Source organism: Festucalex cinctus, chromosome 6 (genome assembly GCF_051991245.1).
Source record: "Festucalex cinctus isolate MCC-2025b chromosome 6, RoL_Fcin_1.0, whole genome shotgun sequence".
Taxonomy (NCBI): Eukaryota; Metazoa; Chordata; class Actinopteri; order Syngnathiformes; family Syngnathidae; genus Festucalex; species Festucalex cinctus.
This window is the reverse complement of record NC_135416.1, coordinates 14,489,213-14,514,787: the sequence shown is the minus strand read 5'-3', so window position 1 is coordinate 14,514,787 and position 25,575 is coordinate 14,489,213. Positions and strand designations below refer to the sequence as shown.

The 25,575-nt window shown below is 39.3% G+C and overlaps 1 protein-coding gene across 2 annotated transcripts in view; it reads right to left on the bottom strand.

The window, feature by feature from the left end:
* Nucleotides 1-25,575, bottom strand: part of prkcaa (protein kinase C, alpha, a) — a 97,088-nt gene that overhangs the window by 26,351 nt on the left and 45,162 nt on the right. For both annotated transcript variants that reach the window (XM_077523095.1, XM_077523097.1), the window contains exons 4-10: nucleotides 15,449-15,560; nucleotides 14,380-14,508; nucleotides 4,561-4,717; nucleotides 4,346-4,480; nucleotides 4,167-4,260; nucleotides 709-852; nucleotides 442-615 (exon numbers count right to left, since the gene is read on the bottom strand). In XM_077523095.1, coding sequence (XP_077379221.1) covers nucleotides 442-615; nucleotides 709-852; nucleotides 4,167-4,260; nucleotides 4,346-4,480; nucleotides 4,561-4,717; nucleotides 14,380-14,508; nucleotides 15,449-15,560 — 945 coding nt within the window. The remainder of the gene's footprint in view (nucleotides 1-441; nucleotides 616-708; nucleotides 853-4,166; nucleotides 4,261-4,345; nucleotides 4,481-4,560; nucleotides 4,718-14,379; nucleotides 14,509-15,448; nucleotides 15,561-25,575) is intronic.

Sequence of the window (25,575 nt, the reverse complement as noted above, 5' to 3'; positions counted from 1 at the left end):
TCTTCTTTCATCAGTAAAAAAAAGTATATTTCTATCTGTTTCCGTTTTGCACCAATTAGCATTAGAATATAGCTACGCTTCATCATTATTCACAAATCTGTTTTGTGAGGAAAACAGCATGTTGCAACATGGCCCAGGTTGATCTCATTTACTCTGCTGCTACCTGCTGGCCGTTTTTGTAACAACTACAATCGTTTCAAACATTCTCTTCAGTTCAGAGGCTGCATTAAAGCTTTGTGTATGCTCTAGCATAAAAAAACATATAAATACGTCTTTGGGACAATGGTAATTTAAAAATAGAACGTATTTATACATTTTGGGGAGCAAATGAGTTAACCTCCTGTGTACTATGTTTTAATTGTAGTTAGTTGTCATGCAGGTCCTGTGTTTAGCTTAGGGCAAGCTTCTTTGACAGGACCTTGACCTCCACATTGTACCTACCACAGTCTGGAAGCACGAGTGTAAATGCGTGAGGAAGGGCGGTTTCTGCTGCTGGGCAAGGACTCGCTTCTCCACCATGGTACATTCAACGTCATCGTCTTGAATCACCACGTCCTTTTTCAGGATCTTTATCGCGTACAGTTCTTCCGTGGCCTTCATCTCCGCCAGCATCACCTTTTGTCGCGCAAAAAAAAATTACAAATAAATCACCAATAATAGAGCATTAATTTCATGTCGAAGGTGACTTTTTTTGACATTGCAGTTGACCTTGCCAAAGCTGCCTTTCCCAAGTACTGCCAAGAAGCTGAAGTCACTGAGTTTGACCTGGTCCAAGCTGTTGGATGGCAGCTGGCTGGATGGGCTGCCATCTGTCTCTGTGGTGGCCTTCTTGGCTGGGCCCAGCTTGGCTTTCTGCGTTCATAACAAGACGAGGTGCGTCAACATGCACTCCAAGGAGCACGCAAATGAACTCACTAGCCACAACATTAGAATACACGTTCAAAGATAACAATCTACGTTGATTGATACTTTATTGAACAATTCAGTGGGAACTTGAGGCACACTGTTATGGTACATTTGCTTGTTGGGGTAGGCTTTACTGATTTTCTGGGTTTCTGGATTGCAGCATATGACAGATACTTAAAATAAATTGTAGGTCATTGATGGGTGGACTTTTTTCCCCACACACTTAATTCTAGAGAGACATAGAGGTCTTTTTTTTTTTTTTTTCCCTGTCGTTGTTGTGGGTTTTTTGTGGGGTGGGGTGGGGGGGATTTTACAGTACTTGGTATCGCCGACGACTACTCAAGACTACTCTTACCTGTATCGGTCTTTAAAAAAAAAAAAAAAAAAAGTATACAAATCCCAAGTAATGACTCCTTTAAAAAGTTCCTTCATACCAGAGAACCTGATCATTGTTGATCTGAATGACATACAAAGACTTGAAAAACTTGAGATTTCACTCAGTTGCATGATATTTCAAGTACAGAAGCACAATCTACTGTCACGTGCATTCATGCCTGCTCCAGACAAGCACTTGTGTCAATACCAACTAGAAAACATGACAAATTCCCTATCAAGCTCATTCATGCCAAGTCATGCTTTATATCTCTATCAACAACTGAAAGTGCAAAAAGTGAGAAGCTTAAGAACTGATCAATAGGGATTCTGTAGGATTGATTGGTAATTAATCAAAGCGTGCATTACTTGGCTTGAGCCAACAGAAGTGATGTTGATCATCAGTAAGGAAGAACAACTCGACATGGACAACATTCAAACTGGCAATTTTTTTTATTCTCAATTACAACACTGTCATGGACTCAGGAGTTCAGAAGATTCCATGAGTGATCTTTGCTCTAATCATCCGGGGGGGAAAGGAGAAATGTCCATTCCTACTTGTCCAAAGGTCACACTCAGCAAGGATGTAGGAATAACTGTAAATAATAAGTTATCATACATTTGCTGCAATGAAGAACTGCTTCTGTTTGCAATGAAGAATGTTTTACTTTGCACTCACATTCACATTGCCTAGCCATATATGTTATCTTATCATATATTTGCTGCAATGAAGAACTGCTTCTGTTTGCAATGAAGACTGCTTTGATGCAAAGAAGAATTGCTTCTGCTTGCGAAGAAGAAAGGTTTGTTCTGTTCCCACTCACATTCACATAGCCTGGCTATTTGAAGATGACTCAAAAAGCTGAAGAACCACAACATCTAACTCAGTAAAATGGTTTGAGCCAGTCTGCTGAGGTCGCCTGTTTTCTGTTAAGAAATTATTGCAAATTTGACCACACGTACTCAGCAATCTTCCACTCACATGCACAACACATAGACAAACAAGTACACTGTGTTCCAACTATGCCTTGCATTTGCATTTTTAGGGTTGGAACACACATGTAACTAGGGGCGTGGAAAGGGCCTGGAAAACCAAATAAATAGAGAGGGTGAGGAGAGTGCAAGAGTGAATTGTGTCAGTCAGTTCCTCTCCTCGTGAGCCCTGAACTGAGTGTCTTCTCTCCTTTTTGTGTTGTGTTTAATAGATGTCGAAGAGGTACCCTGACAAAGGACAAACACGCATCCAAACACATGCTGATCCTGATGATGCTAGCTAGTATCAACATCTCGAGAAACCTAAGTTTCACCATCAAGATAATAGTCATCACAAATGCATACAAATCCAAGCAAAAACACATTTTCACACCCTTTCTCCAAAAACGCAAGTCTGCAAATGGAATCCTGTATGCACGCTTGTGTCACATTCGGTGTCAGCTAACTGACAGACCTCAAGTATTCTTCTTTCTCGGTCATTTCAAACGAGTTTGTGACATGAGCAGCCTTAGTTTGGTTAATTGCATGTCTACTACAGTCTACCTAATGAGCAAAGCGCAGCACTGTACCAAAGCACAGCACACCTTGAAGCTTTAGCCAAAGACAAGAGCCTGTCCGAGCCGAGCGAGCAGCCTTACTTTCTTCCTGCCAGAGTCTTCCAAAAGTGCTTGGTCCTGGAACCATAAGCAGATGCAACCAAAGGGCCTGACTCACTTTGAACAACTCAAACACACTGGGACACTTTCATGCTCAAACAACTGAGGGACAAGGAAGAGTCTGGCACAGTGCACACACAGAGGCAATATGTCATAATAATTCACATAATCCATTAACAATTAGCATTGTGGGTGTAGTAGCGGATCATTACTCATCTATCTTTGTATGCAAAGTATAATAACAGCAAATAAATGGTCTTCTACTACATCATCGTAATTATTCCACTGTAGACATTTCAGTTTGGTGGTGTGCCATTAGAATTTATCAATCTCTTTGTTTTCTCAAAAAAAAAAAACGAAAAAAAAAAACCAAACAAACGGAAAAAAAACCAAAACTATTTTGCCCATGCCAAATATGTGGCCATATTGGCTCAATAACCTAGAAAGTGGAGGCCCCAAGTGGAGTGTGTACTGAACTTTGTTATCTGCTGCCATCTAGTGGTCATGAGAAGAGCATGAAGTTACAGTTCTGTATGTTTAAAGCGACAAGAAAAGCACTGCCCTGAATTTCTACACACTTCTGTGACCTTAATGCACCGTGGGGGGGTGGATAATTGTATTTGAAGACACATGCTCCCTCTAAACAACAGGACAGGAAACAAAACAAACACAGACAACTATTTCACTCAGTAGACGGAAAAATACTAGCATACAAAAGTCAATCATATAACTTAAATACAGTACAAAAATAATACATAAATAAAATACAATCTGTGCTGAAATTAACTGTCAAGCAGCCAATGATTGGCACCAAGCTGGAATGCATCAGATGTGAGAATCTGCAACGCATACCTGTCATACATATCTTACGTCAAAATGCACAACTCACTGTGAGTTCCACCTATTGTGATTTTTTTGGCAAATAAAATAACAAATAATGAAAATGTTGCAATTAGCCTGCATACAATGTTGACAGACAACTAAGTTTCCAAACAACTAGAAAATATTGTTATGTATTAAAATACTTTTGAATTTACAAGTAGTAAGTAGACTTACTGTTACCAAAATATTTTTTTTCAAACAGTCATTTAGGTTAAAAAAAAATATATATAATAAAGTCTAATAAGTAAGAGGCAACAGATGAAGCTTGTATAAAAATGCAATATAATATATAATATAATGACATACCAGACCATGACCAGAGAGCATGATCAATTTTGGTGACAAAACAATCCTCACCTCAAATTTCAGTCTCAGTTCTTCATTCCCATCATCCTCCTCTGAGATGGGAACATTGTAATACTCTCCCTCCTCCTGGCACAACAACTTATACCTGACCACGACATGAGACAACGTGAGCACAACAAGCCGCCAGGGTTGAAAGATGGACAGGCGAACGTAAAGAAATTGGTCTATACCAGCCACTCGCCGGAGACTTGATGAGCTCCGACACGCCGAACGAAAGGGCGCCCATGAAGTCATTTCTGGTTGTCCGATCCCAGTCCCACACCTCCACGGATAACCTGCGGTCCTTGTCTGTGGGTTTCAGTTTGCTGCAACATGCACAGAATTATATAATACATTATATTACAACATACCCCCAGCATCCAAATACGAAGTGGCGTTTACTTACAAGGTAAAGGTTTCGCCCCATTTGGGGTTCAGGTTGGAGCGGATGGTTTTGGTCTTCTGCTTGGTCTCATTTTTGGGATCAGGTATGAGCTTGAGTTTGACATACGGATCAGACAGGCCATTGGGGTCCATTGGTATCAGATTCCTGCCTTCACCAACTAAAACAAATAGAGACATTGTGGGAACATACTTGGTAAGCGTAGACCACTGAGGAGCACATACACAGGCTTTATTTACATAGATTTCAACCTGTCAATTCTAAACTTCAAATAACCCCAAATTTGAAAATAAAATGACGAGCATGCTTTCCTTTTTCTTTTTAATCACATCTCTGATTGTTCAAAGGGGAGCATCAATTCATTTGATCTGCTCTAAAGTCTCAATGAATATTCAACTTCATCTCATCTGTATTATTCATTTTGGTCAGGAAAAAAAATAAAAATAAAATAAATAAATAAAGCAAAACAGATACAGCAGGTGAACATCAGTGGAACACACTGCAGGTGTTGAAGATCAAACACATGCAGGTCACAGAATGCATGTGGGGATGTCTGGTGAGACTGAGCTTTAGATGGAAGTGGGGGAAAGCTCTTTTATCCTCCGGTAGTGAGATGGACACTAAACAGAAAGGACACACTTGGGACACAAGCGCCCCATTAACCAGGCTTAAACTACACAAGACACATTAATAGAGGTCCACAGTAATGCATTAACAAAAAATACTGTTTTTATTCACTCTGTTCAAATGAATTCAAAGCTGAATTCATCCCGGGTGAAATCACTGTATGCAAATCAACCAGGGGAAGACCTTTGTATTTAGTCAAGATTGTGCTAAATAATGGTAATATGATGTCCGGAGACAACAATTAATTAGATTGAGTGTAAGTATATCATTAAGAGATGAAAAATAAAGTGGCTTCAAAAGTAGTACAGTGGATAAATATTCTCTATTTCGGCACAAGAGGCAGACAAAATCAATTAAATTCATGAGTTAAAGGGAAATGTCCGTCAAGGCAAGTTACTGAATGCAATTGGTTGGCAAACAGACTTTCATCTGTTTCAGCAGATCTCTAAAGAATTAAGTGGAGATTTTGGGTCATGCATACCAACTTTATCATCTGTAAACATATAGTATTACTAAATAGGCCTACATATGTTTCAATCATAAGCACACAACCATCCTAAAACACAATTTTGTTTTAGTTATTTCACTTCCAAACCTCATTAATGATGCAATAAAATGAACTACCGATGATCATTTAATTACTAAATCAATCAAACGTCATGATTCTTGCAAGCTGTATTTCCAGACCAAACCAGTAGAGGGCGAAAAAAACATTCTAATGGAGTTTGCTAGACCAATGTAGAATTAAGAAATAAAATGCAGTCTTCATTTTTATACAAATTGGACTGCTGTTGAAATGAAACAAATGTGTACAACTATTGAATAATAATCAAACCTTAATATGCTGAAACTTGAAAATAGGAAGTTCTTCCAGTGTAAATTTAAATGTATGAACCGGATATACATTATTGATGGCAAAAGAATGCATCCTATATGTTCAATGTCTGATGGTTACCTTCCGCGCACTTGTGACAGTGATAACAAGCAACTCCCCTTTGTGTCTTTCACACCTTTGCCTGACACACACACGCACACTGAGCCTTTTTTTTCAGTTGACATTAGTTGACCCCGTCCTCAAAAAAATGTGGTCAGCCATGTTTGTACTCTGTCTCCTTTGGCAAACAAGGAGACTAGAGTGAAGTCTTTATCCACCCACCCTTACTTAAGTCCACCTCTGAACTCTGTTGAAGACACCCTGCTCTGGAAAAAAAAAAATAGCTGACATTGTTTAGTTTAAATTTGTGTAAGGAAGGAGGAGAAGGGACTATAAGTATTTGTGAGTGGAGTGCTTTTAGAGGTACTTGTTTGGTTGACTCAGATGTATATATTATGAGTTTGAATTGTTGTAAAAACAATTTTTCCTGGTCTTTTATATGACATTTATGCAACTCCCCCCATTTCAAGATATCTTATTTGTCTCAGATCCAACATGAAACCCCTTCAGCTGCTGCATCACGACACAGTAAAGCAAGATTCTGAAGTAGATTTCCTCTTGGCAAAAACCTGCTGGCATGTGTGTGCGGTGCCAGTGAGTCAACTATTCCACGAAGAAGGAAATTGTAGCGAGAAGGCTCAAAGTGGAAGAAGCTCGGGGCCGAAATCATTGCATGCATGCTGCTGTCCACTGTCAGGCTGCGTGCAAAGCCCAGAAAAATTGTTGAACCAAATCCAACTCTACCTTCCAGCAAGCCTTCTTCTTCTTCCTAGCAGACACACTAATGCGAGGAAAATGGTTTTTCTTTTGGGTTTTTTTTGGATGGATGGATGATTGGCTGGCAGAACGAGAATCAACATGTGGGGGCCTAATGCATTTTGATTATACATATGCAGTGGAAAATTGCAATGATGAAAAATTTTGGGCTTATCAAACATTACTGATGGAGAATCAATCACACACATGCATGGCGATCTTCAATCTCAGCATGACGCGATGTGTCTCTATTTAACAAATCCCACGGTATTGTTAAAGTAATGATACCACTCAAACAAATCAGGGTTCGTTCCCTACCGAGGATTTGCAAATCATTGTATTCTGTCTTTATTTACATTTACACAACTTTCCAACTTCATTGGAGTTAGAGTTTGTCACAATAAGTGTAACTATTCAACCTTCTGTGGCTATATAAACATTTGCATGCCTATTGCTAAGCGAAGCAAATCGCAATGTGCTAATTTGAAACTGGATGCCGACTGTTGGTTTGTCATACATGTTTGCTAACAAGCAATGAAAGCAGACACCTGATACTGTGCTTTGTTTACCACCAGAGTCCCTAAATAGCTTGAAGTGTGAAAGCAAACAATAAAGAGAAAAGGGGAGAGTAGAGGGAGTGAAAATGTACAAGCAGATAAAATGTTGATCCAAACACCAAGATAAACCTTTGTTAGGATTTTTTTTCCTTCAGTACTAACATGTTATAACATAGAATTGATTCAGTGTGATAATCAACACCCCTAGGAATGATGCAATTAATACAAATACTTTATGCAGAGCTGCCAACCTATAGACAGTCAATTGCAGAAAAAAAAATCAGAATTTTATAAATATTTTCACATCACAATTTGCGATACAAAATGTGCACTTTGCGCCACATTAAAACACATCAAACACTAAAACTGAGAGAATATTGTTTACTAAAACCCTTGCTTGAGGTCCCTGGGATTAATCTGCAGGAAAAAAATACCCCACAAAATCAGAAAGTTGCTCCTCAAATGAAGTCATTGATTCACAAAACTGCTCTGCAAACTCACCAAAATCAAGGCATTAGAATCACACAAACTAATATTAATGCTTCTAAAAATAACTCAATCACGACACTATTTAAAGTGATTTAGCACTGACATTCCAGAAATGCATACAAAGGCGAACACAAGATGCATTTATTTATTTATCCATCCATCCAGACATTTTCTTAACCACTTACTCTTCACAAGGGTTGCGGGTAGTTATTTATTCATTTATTAATGTATTTATTTTTAATAAAGGCAGGGGACCTCAAACTTTTTAGTGCCACTAGCCATTTTCATATGAGGACATATTTTCAAGGACCAACGACTGGATTTCGTTGCTTATCTCACATTCCACTAACGCAGGAATCTATTAAGGCTAGAGGCCTTCAGGGTTAGCTTTAGCTTTTGGCTAACATCATACTCGTCTGCTAGCTTCTACTACGCATGCGTTAGCACAACTTTACTGGAGAGGACCACCACATCTCCAATTACTGTGTTTTTCAAACATATTGCAACTATTTAGTAACTAAGTATTCTTTGCCTTTTTTCATCCTGTTTGATTTTTTTTTTTTTTTTTTTTTTAATTTTCATCACTAACGACACTGAAGAAGTAAGCTCTACATTATATTTGCTACTTGTTACGAGTGTCAATGTGTGCACATACGTATGCAGTCAGCAGAAATTCAGGGTCAATTTTTAACTTTGACAGTAAAGGAAAAACAAACCTCAAAGAAAAAAAGAGGTTCAAGACAAAATGAGATCTCTCTGATCCACCCACATCAACAGTAAATCCTCCCTGAAAACTAACTGACCCGCGCACACCTACACAGTTGCGTCATATGAAGCACAACACAAACTGCACACACATCAGACGGGTTAACAATTAACAGACACACTTGGGGCAGAGGGCCAATAGTAGGGATGGAAGAAGGGAAATGAGAAGAAACTGTAACAAAGAAAGGAATCAGGACTCCTCCAAAAAAAAATAAAAAAAAAATAAAAAAGCAAAAACACACCTGCTATTAATCTAAATTACAGCAAAAGCATATACTGTGCAGACGGTGGTTGTCCACAAAGGACCTACAGGTGGCAGAGTTGTGTAACAGACACAAACAGTGAACTACAAAGGAGTAAATAACATGCACAAAGATGCTCTTGAGCAAGCGATACAGTGAATGCTAACACACAGCGAGGGAACAAAAGAGTCGCTAAGACCAAGACGAGGGTGGCGTGCTCAGCAGTATCCAATACAACGGAGCTGTGTTCCTGAGTGATGGCAAAGCGGAGGACGGCACGAAAGCGCCACGGTTGTCCTTCAGCACGCTAAACAAAACATCTTGTGTCTCCTTCGGTGCCTCCCTGCCAGCCTTGTTTCCCCACAACAACCCAATTTCAGCATCTCTGTATTGAAACTGCGACAGTGACAAATCAGTTCATTTTGCAAGTTATTGCCAGAAGGCTGTTTATTTGTTGGCCTCTAATGCGTGTTTGAAAGCACGCCAGCCGTAATGCTTCCTGCACAACTTCTTGGCTCTGGCTACTGCAACATGATGGATTGATACACCATTTAAGTCAAGAAAACTGTGTACAAAAGGTACAAAAACAAAACAGTAATGCACAAAAATAAAACCAAATAAAATATTTAAAAACTGAATTATTAGTGGACCTATGCTAACCAGCTTTGCCCTTTTTTTAATAGAAAAAAAATAGCTGGGGAACCCATCAACTCTCTTATTATCTTAGGCCACTTTTAATTACATTGTCTAACATCAGCAATGTCCTAAATTTATTGTACAGTATAAGATTCATTATTCACTTAACAATAAAATAAAATTGTAGCTACACGGTAGAATTGCTTAGATTCTGACTCACATATATGTCTGATCGCTTGTTGCTAGGCAGAATTTGCAAGTTGATAAAAAAACAATTTCATGACACCCTTGTGCATAAGTCTGTTGGGAAAAAATGTGTCTTTAACATTTTTATAATTTCAAACTCAGTTCTATATTGACTATAAATTTATTTAAAAAAAAAAGAAGAAGAAGATGATGAGCAAAGCGTAGGGATATAACATGACAGCAATATCATGATATTGCAATATTAAAATTGCCACATTGTCATGTCATGATATTAAAAGTACTACATCTCTTAAAAAGGAGAGGTTGTATTTCATTCATACAGTTCCAGCACCCTCTGGTGGTTACTTTATTAGTGCAGATTAATTTTAATTACACATGTTTTGACCACCTATGTTTAAAACCCGCACTAATGGCCTGATGAAGGCGAACAGAACACATTTGAGATCCTCCACAAACTGATTCACAATGTGTGCGTGCATTAGCAAGTTAGTGCGTCAATATTCATTGTTATTAGTAATTGTAGGTCATTTATGTGTGTCAATAGAGATTTTTTTAAAACAATATTGTGATAATTATAGCATCGTGAGGTTCATATCGTGATGATTACAGTATCTTGATGTTTGGATATCGTTATATCCTTAGCATAGAGGCATCAAGGTGGTGGAAACCAAGCAAAGTACTCAAAGTGTTTTTGTCTCCTTATTCACCCACTAATGATGCAACATCAATAGCAATGGGGTCTGCCTGACAGTCAGGAAATCTGCAAAACATTTTTGAGTACACTTTAGGGTGATTTTTCCTTCCACATCATAAAAACGTTAAGTGAAGACTATAAATCACCCATTTGTGTGAAGGTGAGTGTGACAGGTTGTTTGTCTATATGCGGCCTGTGATTGACAAGCTGTCACCATAATATTGTGGCTTTGTCTCTTCTAGTGAATTTAATAAAATTCTACTTCCACCGCATCACGAAAGCACAGGAATACACAAAAAGCAAGGTTAAATGACGTGAGTGAAATTGTTTGGGCTCCTTATGAAACTGAAGCGTGAGAGGTTTGAACTGGATGCTGTTTATTTTTGAGAGCGCTGCTGTATGCGTAAAAAATGATGTAAAGATTGTCCTTTCGTTCTATCCAGCAAGCTATTTAAACTGTGTAGCTCAAATCTGCTTGGAAGGCTGCCTGCTTGGCATCAACAGCAGCTAATGTAATCTGTAATACAAGATGGCCTGAGTGGGCTGTGGTTAGTACATCAGTTCTGATTGTACACATAAATACACACTCACCAGTTATCTATCCAATTTCTACAGAGTTGCAGGTGAACTGGAATCTACCCCAGCTGACTTCTGACAAGAAGGTACACCCTGGATTGGTCGCCAGTCAGGGCACATAGACAAATAGCCATTCATGCTCACACTATTGGGCAGTTTAAAGTCTTCACTCAAACTAGTATACATGTTCATAGTTCCTTACCAACTCAGCCAGCTGATTATTTAATTAGCTTGGCCACTAAGAAGGCAGTTCCCAGAAGGGAGCAGGGTAAAGAGGCCATGACCAGGATGGCAAGGGTCAGTTCATCATATGTCAAAAACAGGCTCGGAAAACAAATTTCTCGATATTTGATTCTGGCTGTAAAATGAGCTGAAGAAATCAGCTATATCATTGAGCTATGATACTTGTGTTTCAAAAATATTTTTGGCTAACAAGTAAAAATGCTAGCTATGTGTCAAGCAAACACGGTTGTATTGTTTTACTCTTTTTCTGAATCCATTATTTTCACAGATTGGCGACATGTCAACACTGAAGCTGCTTTGATTTGTTTTGTTTGCCCACCTCCCAGCTATAATTTAGCCTGTTCCTCCACCTGCTGTTCATTTCATAAATGAATGAGTCATTGAAGTTCGGTGCCTCACGACCTCAGTGAGCTCACTAATTGAATGATTACACGAGTCCGCCATCGGCGCCCCGCCGTCATCTTTGTTCTGGCCAATGTGCTAATTTTCTGTCATCACAGAGCGAGGATTTACAACATGCCTCCAAATAAGAAGCAAAAGCCGGTCCAGACAAACGCAGACGCTTGCGTTGTTTACAGAGCAGCCTCATTACACAATTCAGGCCGTGGTGCAACATGTATACAAGCTGTTAGTTGGATATTTTTAGCATTACATATTAGCATCAATTTACAGAGTATATTGTTACTTATTCAAGGCTGAATTGCGTTTTTGTATGCTCAAATTGAGCTACAAATCTTCAGCCATAACATTTGACGCAATAAAGGGGACTAATTTGATTGCTTATTTTTTATATATACTACTTCTGTCTTGCTTGTCTTTGCTATGGCACTCTTACAGTAAATATTGGCGGACCTGCCAGGGTAACTCTTTTTGGTGTTGTAGACTTGTTGATCTTTACAAACCTTTTCAAAATTGCAACATGCATTTTTCAAACCGTACATTGCACTCCATTACGAGGTTAGTTGAATTCAATTAATTGTTCAATTCTACCATATTGTGTAAATTAAAAAGCTTTTACGTTACAGTGACAACTATTTGTTTAATGACAGTTTATAGATAGCAAGCATACTCAGGATATTTCTTTTGGCTGCACAGCTCAAAATTAACAAATTGCAGCAAGAGGATTTTAGCAGATTACGAAAGCCTCGGAAATGTTACCTCTGAATTCATTCATCACATTAGAGCATGTTCGGCTATGATTGCCTCCTGACCGCAAGCACCCCTCGTTGTGAACTGTATTGTACAATCCTACCTGAGTAGCAACATCCTCCACCACAATGGTAAGTGAAAAATTAGAGTAGGCCTACATTCACATTAATACTTAAATGAGAAAGGCAGCATTGTTTCATTGTTTTGTTCAATCAATCTTTACCAGTTAAAAACTATCAGTATTAAAACTATTAATTGCAATTATAAATCCAAATTAAAAAGAACAAGAAACAGGTCTAGCAGTATAAACGATAAAATCGTAGCAACCTGATTGGATGCTTTCTCATCTGCGAACAAATCGTGGTGCCCTACAAGGACACAAACAAATTAACAGGATCTACGTCATTATCATCACATGATCCCAATCACAAATCTGAGGTCATGTGATTGACGCTGTTAGGCTGACCTTTTACAGTGATAACCTTGACAAATACATGAGCAATATTTACAACATTTTTGTCTCCGGTTTAAGTCTGTTCTAGTGGATGCGGTTTCGAGATGAAGTCTATCCCAGCTGAAACGTCGACTAGTGCGACTACACCATCGACTGGTCGCCAGTGAACCACAGGACACTCACAGAGACAGACAACATCCGCACTCACATTCATGTTGCCACTGAGTGAGAATCGAACCCACATTTGCCACACGGAAATCAGGTGAATGAACCATTACGGATGCTGAATAATACATGTGTCAAGTGTATTTTTTTTCCCAACATGTTTTGTTTACACAATTGAGCACTATGAATTGAGGTAATTTCAGTTCCTTTTATTTCTTCCTGGGAGAAAAAAGGAGCTGCCCGTTTGTTTCAAGTGGATGACACACCTGCCCATTAATTGAGGCATGGCTTCTACTAAAATGGAGGGTACTAGTTTTGTACTGTAATTGCAAGTGACTGTGAGCATGGGAGGCGTAAGATATTAATGTGTATACAAGCAAGCCAAATTTCCACAATGTGTTCCCTATAAAGGGGAAGTCAACATTAAACATTTCTTGACAATAATATTATATGTGACCTCAAAAGTCTAATATGCAGCAAAATATGCAGGAAAATGTGCAGCAAAATGTGCAGCAAAATCCAGCCGTTTTTATCCATCTCAGGAGGCGGCCATTTTGCCACTTGCTGTCAACTGAAGATGACATCATAGTTGCTCAGGGCTCAGGCAACAACCAATCACAGCTTACCTGTTTTCTGGAGATGAGCTGTGATTTGTTGTTACCTGAGACTTGAGCAACTGTGATGTCATCTTCAGTCGACAGCAAGTGGCAAAATGGCCGCCTTCTGATATTGATAAAAACGACTGGATTTTGTTGCTTATCTCATATTCCACTAATGCAATATCATATTGCGGCTAGTGGGGCTGCATAGAACATAGGAAAGTCTCTGTATTGTTTAGAAATATCTAATTGACCAACACTGAGTTTACTAACAGTTCCATTAGCATCGCTTGCTAGCACAGTGCAAGTCGTGACAGTTTGAAAATAGAGTCACCCAACCTCCGGACCATTTTTGGATTATTCACTTTGTGATTTCCTTTCCAAGTGTGTTGCTGTTTCTTTCAGTTGAATTTAGAGAAGAGGGTTATTGATCTGTGTTCTAAATGGGGAATTGCCGTGGTGCCATATTGATAACAGCAGCCAAACAGGTTGTTAGCCGTGAGATTGACTGCATAATAAGCGGGCAGAATAAATGGCCAGCGAGCTTTAATTCAGGTTAATGGTATCAGAGGATTGAGGGTGACTTTCCCTATGAAATGAGATGGCCTTTGTGTTAAATCTGATCCGAGGTCAGAGCGGAAAAAGGCCAATAAGCCGGCATGTTCTCGCTCAGACTCAAGTGTACTCGAGCGGCAGCGTCCTCATTAAGCAAATGACAAGTCGACCTACCTGTGACCTGCAGCTTCTCGCCGCTGACCTCACACTTGAGGAAAAGGCGCCCCCTCCTTTCCGTGTGGTCGGTCCCACACAAGCTGGGCACGTTCATGACGCACTGTTTGTGGACGTTCATATCGCACGCTAGAGGACAAGATAAGAAATGTTATGTTCTTGATCCGAATCTGTGTTGACATTCAGTACAATATTGCCCTGTTATATCACAGAGTTTTAAGATATATTTCCTTATGGGTTTTTTCAGTCCAGGCAAGTCTGAATTATGGTTGCTGTGGAGTACAAGCAATTACTGTAGCATATATGAAAACTTAAAGCTACTTGTTAGCATACAGTATGTATGCTGCATTCGAGGATGGTCGGAAGTTGGATTTATCCGAGTAGTTTTTTCCCAGTTCCGACCTGAAAGCGTTCGAGGCGAACACAAACAACCAAAATGGCGGATAGTGATGAATTGTTTTTTATTTTGTTCTTCAAAACTCATTTTGACCTCTAGAAAACTTAACTTTTTGCAATTTTGCTTCATTTATTGTTTTAATCTTATTTCATAAGCATTCTATACAGTTAAGTAGTTGACCGTATAACTCCATGCAGAGAGATAGCGGCAATACTGTCATGTACGTTGCGTAACGTGGAGTTATGTCGAATATTTATGAATGAACAAAGCTATCTAGTTTTATACTCGAGTAAATTGTGTTTTGCCATTCAGAGTGACGTCAATATTGTAGTACGCTGGTGAAGTCGGGGTCCTTATTTTCTTCCAACTTCGTGGCATTTCCGAGTTCCCGTACACACTGGTTTGAACTCGGAAAAGTCCGACTTCCGACCATCCTCGAATGCAGCATTAGGCTTAATTGGTGAAAGTTACCATGGCAACAACAAGGGTTGGTGAAAAATCAGTTTTATTGCACTATAATTTTGAAATGGTTCAAAAAATATGTTTTTCTTACAAATAAGTCTAATCTTTGTCTTTTAGATTACGCTGTTCATATGTAGCTTATCATTCTGTACAGGAACTGTGTAATTTGGTTTTGTTTTGTGTGAGTGGAAATGCACACGAAGCACTCACTGTCACACTTCATCCCCTGGTGGATGAGGCCATACAGCAGAGAGCCGCAGTGGTCACAGAAGGTCGGGCTCCCAAACGTGTGGATCTTAAATTTATGTTTTGTTCTGGGATCCTGAAGAAGTAAACAAAAAGAGAAAAAGACAAATGATCACAAGACCACTTCAGTGTCGGTGTGTTTCACATTTATTCGCATATAGCACACAAATCCTGCTGTTGAAGCAACACTGCCTCCACAACTTGAAGTGTTTACCTGCTTCCCACCCAAATGAGTTCAACTACTGCTAAGTGGAATTACAGAGAAAACACTATCCAGGCTGTGGTGTCTCTTCTTTGCAGCACTACTCTCAGGGAAATCCATCCTGTGCATCATGATCGATGCTTAAAGCCAGTGAGCGAAGAAAGATGCTCTCATTTGCTTCTGAATCTTGGGAAGTCCAATACGCAATGGATGAAGAGAATTTGAGCTATAAATCACGAGTACAACGGAAGAGTGTTATTCATTTCTGTCAGAGCCGGCAGTGTATGATTGTGGGGCGCGACTGTGATCAATGAAGCCATTTGCCATGTCAGGCAGTCTGTTGTTCATGACGGAATGTTTTCGTCCAGTTCTTGTTTCAACAACTATATCACCTTGAATTTGAGATGGGCACAGCTAATTTAGAATATTGTGAATTTTTACAAATTATTCTTTATTATTATTATTGTTGATTGAATCATATCATCAAGTGTTTTTCTGGCATCAAAACAATATTCTAACCCACCTGTTATGTTGTGGATCAAATTGGCCCATTTGGAAAATCTATGGGGAAAAGGTTCAACTTTGTCTGCTAGCCTTGTTTTTCTTTTTCATTTTAATTTTTTAAATATTAAAAACATCGCTCTGAGTTATGTGATATTTTTCTTTTTATAATTAAACGTTTGAACAGGTTACAATGTGACCGTGAACATTGTTAAGAAAAAAACACAACAGGAAGGTTAAGTGGAAAGTCTTCTTTACAACCAGAAATGTCAGTTTTCAAAAACATAAAATGAATATTATTTATAAAAATACCAGCGTCTGTGCGGACATAACCTGAAATTTAAAATACAAACATTGGAGTTCCACCTTCGAAAACAGAAATATTCATAAAAACATCAAAGAGATGCCGCAAAGCTTCTTGTAACATGCTTAGCTCTAAATTTACTAAAGCTACCATGGCAACAAGAGCTGGTAGTGATGATGGATTCGTAACATTTTTTTTCCTGATATAATGGACTGTATTTCTTGTTGATGTTTTGCTAATCTGGTTTTATATGTGACATTCGCGTGTAGGGACAAGAAAACTGAAAAATAAACCATGATATTTTGATTCAAGAACACAACAGGAAGTGCTGGTGAATGTGAGAGACAAAAATCTCAAGAGAATAGTGACTATTAAATATTTAGAATGTACAGTAGCTTGTCAGAAGAAATACCCTATTTGGTTACTGGGGATGAACATTTGATTGAATTTCATTGATTGACTAATAATAACGTCATTGCCTTTTTTTAAGGCATAGTAGAATCTCTCTTCCAACATTGTTCACTTAGTTTGATCGGCATTTTGTGATGAACAAAAATAATGAGTGCATAGTGGAGGTTTGTGTGGATGTTTCGCAACTTCCCAGCTAACAGCAAGTTGTTCTTCTTTACACCAAATGAATCAATAGTTCTTCTTTGGTTGCAGCCAAGCTGTGCAACAACCAAATCATTGAGAATAGATTAATCAATCAATATGCCCATCCCTCCTAATATGTCCATGATTTCATCCACAAAGCATTAAAGTGTGAAGGTGAGTGGTATTATTTACAGTAGACAAATCGCAGCCTTGCTGTTGAGTGCAATGCTGCTTGCGTCTGGCAGAGATAAAAGGCCCATCTTCTGTGCTCTCAGTTACGTTGCACATTGTCCAATTAGCAGCCGGACCACAGTGTGCACGGATAACGACAAGCTGGGGTTGACAGACATGACAGCTGCACTTAGTCATGCCCACCTCCACACAGCTGATCCTGAAGGACTATCCTCTTGTCACCTCACCCTCCCTCTACTTTGTTCCTTCCGCTAAGGTGCAAACAAGTGTGAGCGACAGATCAACAGATGGAGCACTTTTTATATTTTTTTTAAATCAACAATTACAGCAGCTTTTGATGTTTGGTTTGGATCTTCCTGGACAAAAAATATATATATATGTGGATTTGCCATCCAGTCTGTGAAACTGCCCAATTGTGGCACATAGAAGGACAGACCGACACCTTGACATTAAGACAATTTGCACTTGAGTCATCCAACCATAGCAGGTGTGCTGCAGCCTATCCCAGCTGAAGTTGGGCAAAAGGTAATGTACAATCGCACATTCAGACAAACAATGTTTCACACAAATTCACATTTATGCACCAACCATTTTTAAACTGAAATTGACTTCTTGGGTGCTGAATAATGTCAAGAGCTACCAGATTGATAGCCACTAGCTGTGTTCCATGAATGCTATGTTTGGGTCAAGCACATTGACCTAGTAGAACTTTGAACTACTAGATTTTTTTTTTTTTGGGGGGGGGGGATATGACCATTTCCAAATGTACACCTAAGCAGGTGTGATTTTTAAAAAGTAAAACAGAAAAGTAAAATAAATATGGTTAGAAGAAAAAACGTTGGTGAAGCTTGCGAGCTTTTTTTTTTTTTTTTTTTAAGAATAGCACATATTTTTATAGGGCGGCACGGTGAATGACTGGTTAGCACATCCGGCTCCCAGTACCGAGGACTCGGGTTCGAGTCCAAGCTCCGGCCTTCCTGGGTGGAGTTTGCATGTTCTCCCCGTGCCCACGTGGGTCTTCTCCGGGTACTCCGGTTTCCCCCCCACATTCCAAAGACATGCATGGCAGGTTAATTGAGCGTTCCGAATTGTCCCTAAGTGTGCGTGTGAGTGTGGATGGTTGTTTGTCTCTGTGTGCCCTGCGATTGGCTGGCAACCAGTTCAGGGTGTACCCTGCTTCTCGCCCAGACAGTTGTTATAATGAGGACAAGCAGGACATAGACACACCTTGACCTAATTATACCACTTCTGGCAAGATCCGCTTTGGGGTTCACACAGTAAAATTTACGACCATTAAATGGCAAATTTTTAATTAGCAATTCATTATTAATCATACTCGCAAATGAATCAGTTTCACGATGGCAATTACTAAAATGAATTCACATCAGGTGACGACGGGCAGGTGCGAAAAGTCTGAATAATTTGCGAGCATCTATTTAAAGACTGACGAGTGGGAAGGCGTAAATGCGCACAGAATGGAACCTGTAGCCGAAATGAAGATAAGTGACTACACATCACTGCACACGCGGTTGGCCATTAACACATCTTCTCTGCCGGCTATCACACAGGTGTCTCAACCCCTCCAGCCCCACTCCCTGATTATAGCCTCACCATAAATTCAAGAGCGACTAGGTGGCACTGGCCTCCGCAGCAGCGGTGCCGAGAGAAATGAGCAACTTAATCACTTGGCTCAACATAAGAAGGACATTACGGAAAAGCAGCCCAGGGGCTGGTACAAGGCAGCTTATAAGATGGTTGACCTTTAATAATAGTGACGATGAAGGTCATTGAGGTTCTGTGGATAAAATGTGCCCACCTGCTCTTGTTGTTCATCGCAATGAAATTAAATCTATTAATCTATGCTATGTTTAAGAAATTCTTGTTTGATTTGACTGGCATGTGACAGTCAGCAGGTCATGTATTTGTAATTCCAACTGCTGTCAGATAACAGACTACTTACTAAAATGTTTTCTTTTTTTCTTGAGAACATTTTCTCATTTACAATACCGATCTGGGAGCAATTTAGGGTTCAGTGTTTTGCCCAATGACACTTCGACAAGAGCACAGTTGGAGCCGGGATTCGAACCAATGGCTCTTCACTGTCACTGAACAACTGAGCCACGGCCAATCTAGTACTTAATATGGAGTGCACCAGTCCTCATATCTGCAATCAAGGGAGTTTATATCCACCAATCTGTATTGAAAATGGGATGTGTGTTCAACTTTCTACTATAGTGAGTGATATATTCTAAAATTGTATCACTGTTGTACATTACTGTGCATGTTATTTTATAATAATTAAAACACTTTTTTTTCTTCTAAAAAAACAACAACTAATGATTGATAAATGGTTTTGTTGTCTTCTAATTACTACTGTTACGTTTATTCTTGAAAGTGATGTGAAAAGTTGGTGGCAAACCATTTTTTTAATAATTTTTTTAAATTGTTATATAAAAATCAATATCATGTAACTGCTATGGGAACATTAAGAAGTCTAAGTGATATGTTTCAATCAACTGTTGAAGGTGTAGATGTTAATGAAAAAGTATCGTGTAAATTATTATTGTGATCGTTTAGTCAGCACAATCTGAACTACAGACACAATTCAAACGGTAACTCTTACCCCGGGTTTTCACCGGTTGCGGTTGCGGTGCGGTTGCGGTGCGGTCCGGCGACGCAAGCAATTAGATTCCATTCATTCGAATGGTGCAGTTTACACCGCTTGCGGGTGCGTTGCGTGTCGACTGCGGAAGGCCTGCGGCGTGCCGCAAGCCTTCCGCAAGGATAGCCTATTTTCTATTTTTGCCGGACGCCGCAGCGGTAGGCCTCCGGCAAATGGCAAGCTAGCACAAAACACATCGAGCGGGACAGGAAGACCGAGGCAGTTTCAAAATAAATTTCCGTTTACCTTTCAGAATAAAACACTCGCCAGCTCCTATTTCTCAAGTTTTTCAGCAAAACGTGACGTGGGCGTCGCCGGGCCATGTGCTCATTCACGGTTTAGACACCAGCGAACATGGACGAGGAGAGGTTTATATTGGAGGTGGAAAACCACAAAATAATATATGACACGGCACATCCTTTTTATAAGGACTGTAATGTATTGTGAGTTTGATGTTCGCGATTGCTTGTTGTGCCCGTCTCGCTTGCCGTACTGAGCGGCAGCCGGACGGGGAAGACAGAAATAAAGAGTGGACCCGCACTGACCCGACTCTCGTTATTAATATACAAGGACAACCAAAAAAAGGATGCTGCATGGAATCTCATAGCAGAAGAAGAAGAAAAGGTTAAATCAAAAGAAGTCCACCTCTCGTTGTGAAATGCCACATGATCGCGCGCGCGCGGTCCCGCGAGACACGTTGGGAAGTGGGCGGCGACGGAGCTGCCGGACCGCAGCTGTGCGGAGCCGGTGTGGATTGACAAAAAAATTGACCCGTCCGGAGCACGCAGTCAAGACGCACCGCACCGCAACCGCACCGCAACCGCATCCAGTGAAAACCCGGGGTTACTGGTGGGGCAATTATAGTATGATTTAACTAATCCTTACATTTTTGTCTGTGTGTTAATCCCATCTAAACATGTATGTAAAGTAAAGCACGAATGAAACGCTAACAGGAGATAGTGTTGAATTGGAGGCGCATAGGTCAGCCCATTGATGTCGACTAATTAGCCAAAATCGTCAATCCAGCTTCATTAGCAAGCATGACATCGGTAGCCTTGTTAATGAATAGCTTGGCAAATGTTTTTTTTTTTTCCTTTCAATTTTTACTAAGAAATAATGTCGAGCAAACATTTTTTTCTGTTTGAAGTAAACATTCTTTCGGAGTTCATTAGCATGAAGCATCAGAAAGCGACTTGTGGTTCCAAATAGAGGTTCAAATGATTCAGTCCTTCAGTGCATCTCGCCATCATCATTTTTATATCAAGAACTCAGTCCAAGCTTTAAGTGTTGAGTGATGACTAAATAAAACTTTATACTGATTTATTGAAGTGGACGCTTCTGAATATGTGAAGGCTCCCTGCTGCCAGGAATATCAGCAATGATGCATCTATCTGCCCTATTACTCACCGTTTTACGGGGTCAAAAAGGGTTTGAAAATTCATTAAAATAACACATTTTGCAGAGTACTGCACTGTAACTTGAACATTAACATAAATGCCAGTAAAAGGCTTTTTTTCAGTAACAGTAAATCTCGTCTACCGCAGAAAGTAGGTCGTTTAAAGCGTATTGGACTCTGTGGAGTCATATAGAAAAAACTGGATGATCATCAAAGAGGGGGAGCAGCTAATACATCCCACTTAGTTTTTTTACCATCATCTCTCACCAAGAGGTGACATTTGAAGGCGAGGTGACAGGAAGCTCTTCCTTGCACCAGTCAGGGATTTTCACATGAGTGTGAACGCTACATGGCTCGCCTTGAGGTGTCAAGTGTAATTCACTTCAAACCACTGTCATGACGATAAACTAGTCTGTAATATTTTAATTTAAGACTCTCAATTGTCCATAAGTGCAAATGTGATTGTTAAAAATTGTATGTTTTGTGTTGCATGTGCCACTGTGATTCGCTAGCAATCAGTCCAGGGTTTACCCATTCTCTCTCAAAAGTTAGCTTTGGTAAGATTTGCCCACAAGCCTAATGAGGCCAAGTGCGACAGAAAATGAATGGAATATTTCATGTTGTTGCTTTAATGAATAACACTTTGAAATGGGTTGAGTGATTCACTCGAGCTAAAGTTGCTGTATATGCTAATGCTAACTAGCATGGTAAACAACTAAGTAAAACCCTACCAATTTTGTCAAAACAAGTTAAATTTCTAGATTTTCCACATATTTCATAGATTATTGAGAAATATTGACACCCAACTGCTGCCAGTTCAAACATTTATTGTGTACGCAAATTCATGCTGCACTTAATAACATTGTGACAGTAAAGTGTCACTTTGCCACATTTATCTGTCATTACTATGCTGCAAAGCTTCACATTTCAATTATTAACTCACGTCACATTAATCACATTTTTCTCGAGTCCCCCTTCACTCACATGCGCCTGAAAAAGATGCAAGAATATCTATCCCTACAACTACAAAGAAAACAGACTACTGGCTGGTCGCAAATGCTCCCTTTTGTGAACTAAGACAAGCGGAAACTAAAGTTTAAAAGGTTAGTCAGTACAGAACAAACTGGAGTTATCATCTATCTGGACTGGAGGTGCTAGACAGGGTTACTATTTTTAGCCCATAAATCACCACCCTCATTCCTCTTGGCCTTTCACTAAGCTGATGAGTGCTGAGAGGGAGGGCAGGTTGCCACTGCAGCTCACAGGGGGTTTTCCTTCCTGTGTGCTAGCTGTTAACGTTTAGCTGCAAGCCATGCACTAAATGATATGTGACATTTTAACCATAGTTTGGCCCAACTCGTTAGCCCATCCATTACACTCATTCTGTTCAACCAGGTTGACGCTCTTGTAGAAGCAGGAGTATAGGTCAGTTGACTTCAGGAGGGGTGGCACCACTGAAGTACGGAAGCGTTGAGCTGCCAATGTGGAGTAAACATTTTTGGCCAAACTCGCAAATATGTTCAAACATATTTGCAAATATGTTCGAACATATTTGCAAATATGTTCGAATGTATTGAAATACGTTCGGACGAACATACTCGCAAATATGTTCGAACATACTTGCAAATATGTTCAAACATACGTGCAAATATGTTCAAACATATTTGAAAATATGTTCAAAAGTGGATCAGGCTGCTTAACAAGTGATCATTCCAATGAAATACTTAAAGGAATATATTCTCAGTCCACTTCAATAAACAGTGCCATACACTATAATATTGCTTTCTTTTGTGTGTTAATTCAATGTTGTTTTTTGTCAAGCACAGAAGCTAGCAAGTGACTTGGGGTTCCAGTTGGGTCATTAGATGATGATCCAGATGCCAAGTGGCAGAACCGAGAGGCTGAGAAGTCATCGACCATCTGTCAGCTGCATAACGATTAAAACAAGATGAGTTAGAAAATCTTTTGGGGAGTCTTTTTCACCATAATGAGCTCCCTGACAGCACCAGAGCTTTTCCTTCTCTCTGTCCAACAGGGAAACTAAATGGCTTGCTTTACACAATACTTTGATTGTGTCAAATGATGTGTGGTCTGTATACGAATTAACATATTTAAGGAAAACTGAGACTCCTGTTTGTATGACTTTAGTTAAGATTCGTGTGGCATAAAGGCCAGAGATTTAAAAAAATATATAGTTTGTACTTCAAAAAATTCAATCATGCACTACTGAACAACTATCTAATGTATATACAGTATATATCTCCAATAGAGTGGGAATGAAATAGTAAAAACATACATATTTTTTTTCACGTGTTTCTAATAATAAAGAGCAGCATATCCTGCAAAAGCAACACATTAAAAAGAAGAATGTAAAAAACAATTAACTGCTATAATAAAGTGTATTTACTGTACATACGTTAGTGAGCCATCATCATTATATAATAATTAAATCATTAATAATTTGTAATTTAATTAAAGCGGGTAGCTGGTGAGACGTTTATTGTTGAATAAATATCAATGTCATGTATAAAGCTGGCCATCAGTGTGCTAAATTTTTCATATCCAAGTGCACATACTAGATCATTTCTTCTTCTTCTTCATCTTTTTTTTTTTTTTTTTTTTTTACAGGGCATGGGAACTCAAAGCACAATCTAGTCGCTTTTCCGGTGGCTGACTTTTGCTGCATTCTTGAGGCTTTATGAGCTAATTGTGAGCTCTTACATGATGATATCCTGATATGATGTGAAGTGGGCGCATGAAGAAGGGGATTGCTTGCCTGTGTGTTTGTATTAGATTACGCCAGAACATTGCATTTACTCTCCCAAGGTTGACAAAATAATGAACTTCCTCTTATTTCTGAATGCCACGACTGAAGGCTTCCAGCAAGTTATAAATAACGTACATTATTACGGAAGCATTGTTGAATTGTTTTTGTTTTTTATTTATTTTTTATTTTTTTAATGAAGGCTTTGTCTTCAGATTAATTTGCTGTTGTGTTTGTGTCTCTTATAACACAACTAGAGAACAGGAAATTGAATTGCCCTTCTGGGAGTAATAAAGCTGTTTTCTTCTCTTCTTCTAAATTACTTTTAAATGACAACGGTAACATAAATCTAAAGCTGCAAGCATTGTCAGAAGCTAACAGAGCTAGATAGTTTAGGACAACATTATTCAGAAGCTGAATAAACAAAGAGTGGGTTTATTTTACATATGTTTACTGGGTATTTACTGTGTGGAAATGGCACAAGGAAGGGACACAAAGTTTTTGCTGGCGTTAGATCGAGTAAGAATAATTAATTACTTGTAATAATTTATATCGTTGACAATTTCAACAATATATGTTTAGAATAATGGACATTCCTGTATTAATAAAGACTACAAATACAGTGCAGTTCAGCGCAAATCAATGCAGGCAAAATGCTTTTGGCGGTATGTCAAACTTTGAAAAATTGTCGTCTACATCTTTGCAAGCAAACCAAGTCAGTACTTTTCGTTCCAGTGCACACATTACATCATAGTTGCAAGTCTGTGTCCCTTCCATTTCACACTGCCAAGCGCTTTGTTTTTGGTCTGTTATCAGAAGATAGCCAACACCCTCCCCTTGCTTGAAGAGGAAGCGCACTACTGATGACAGGGTCTATTGCCTGTGACATGCAACCATGCCTGTGGCGCACATGATGTCATTTAGCCCCACGTCTAATCGTGTTTTCTATTTCCGTGTTTTCTCCTTGTAATGACGCTGTGTGTGCTCTGAGCTTTTTCACCACAATGTTTGTTTTCAGACAAACTCACTTCTGTCAAAGCTGTCTATTCCCGAGTCATTTAAACTTATTTTATAACTCAATTAAAAAAAAATGTATTAACGGATTGTTCTCTTTTGAATTTGACCGTCCGATTTCCGTCTATTGCCGATTCCTGGTGATTATTGTGCTATGTGTGTGTGGAGAGAAAGCAAAGGGTAAATCAGTGTGGATTTGCCCGGGTCATATACAGTAGACTGCTGGTTAAGTGGACATCAATGATGCAGCAGCCACGCACCCGCACAAACACAAACACAAGCACAGCAAAGCTCTCAGTTTCATCTGCTGAGCTTGTGGTGAAAGGGGAAGCGTCTACATTATTGATGCTTCTATCCTGTAAAACACTGAAGTCACTCATGCTGCTGCTGCTAGCGTTACACCTGGCAGTCAACAAGAGCAGCATTTTGTTAAATAAATGGCTTTAGTGAACACAAGCCTAA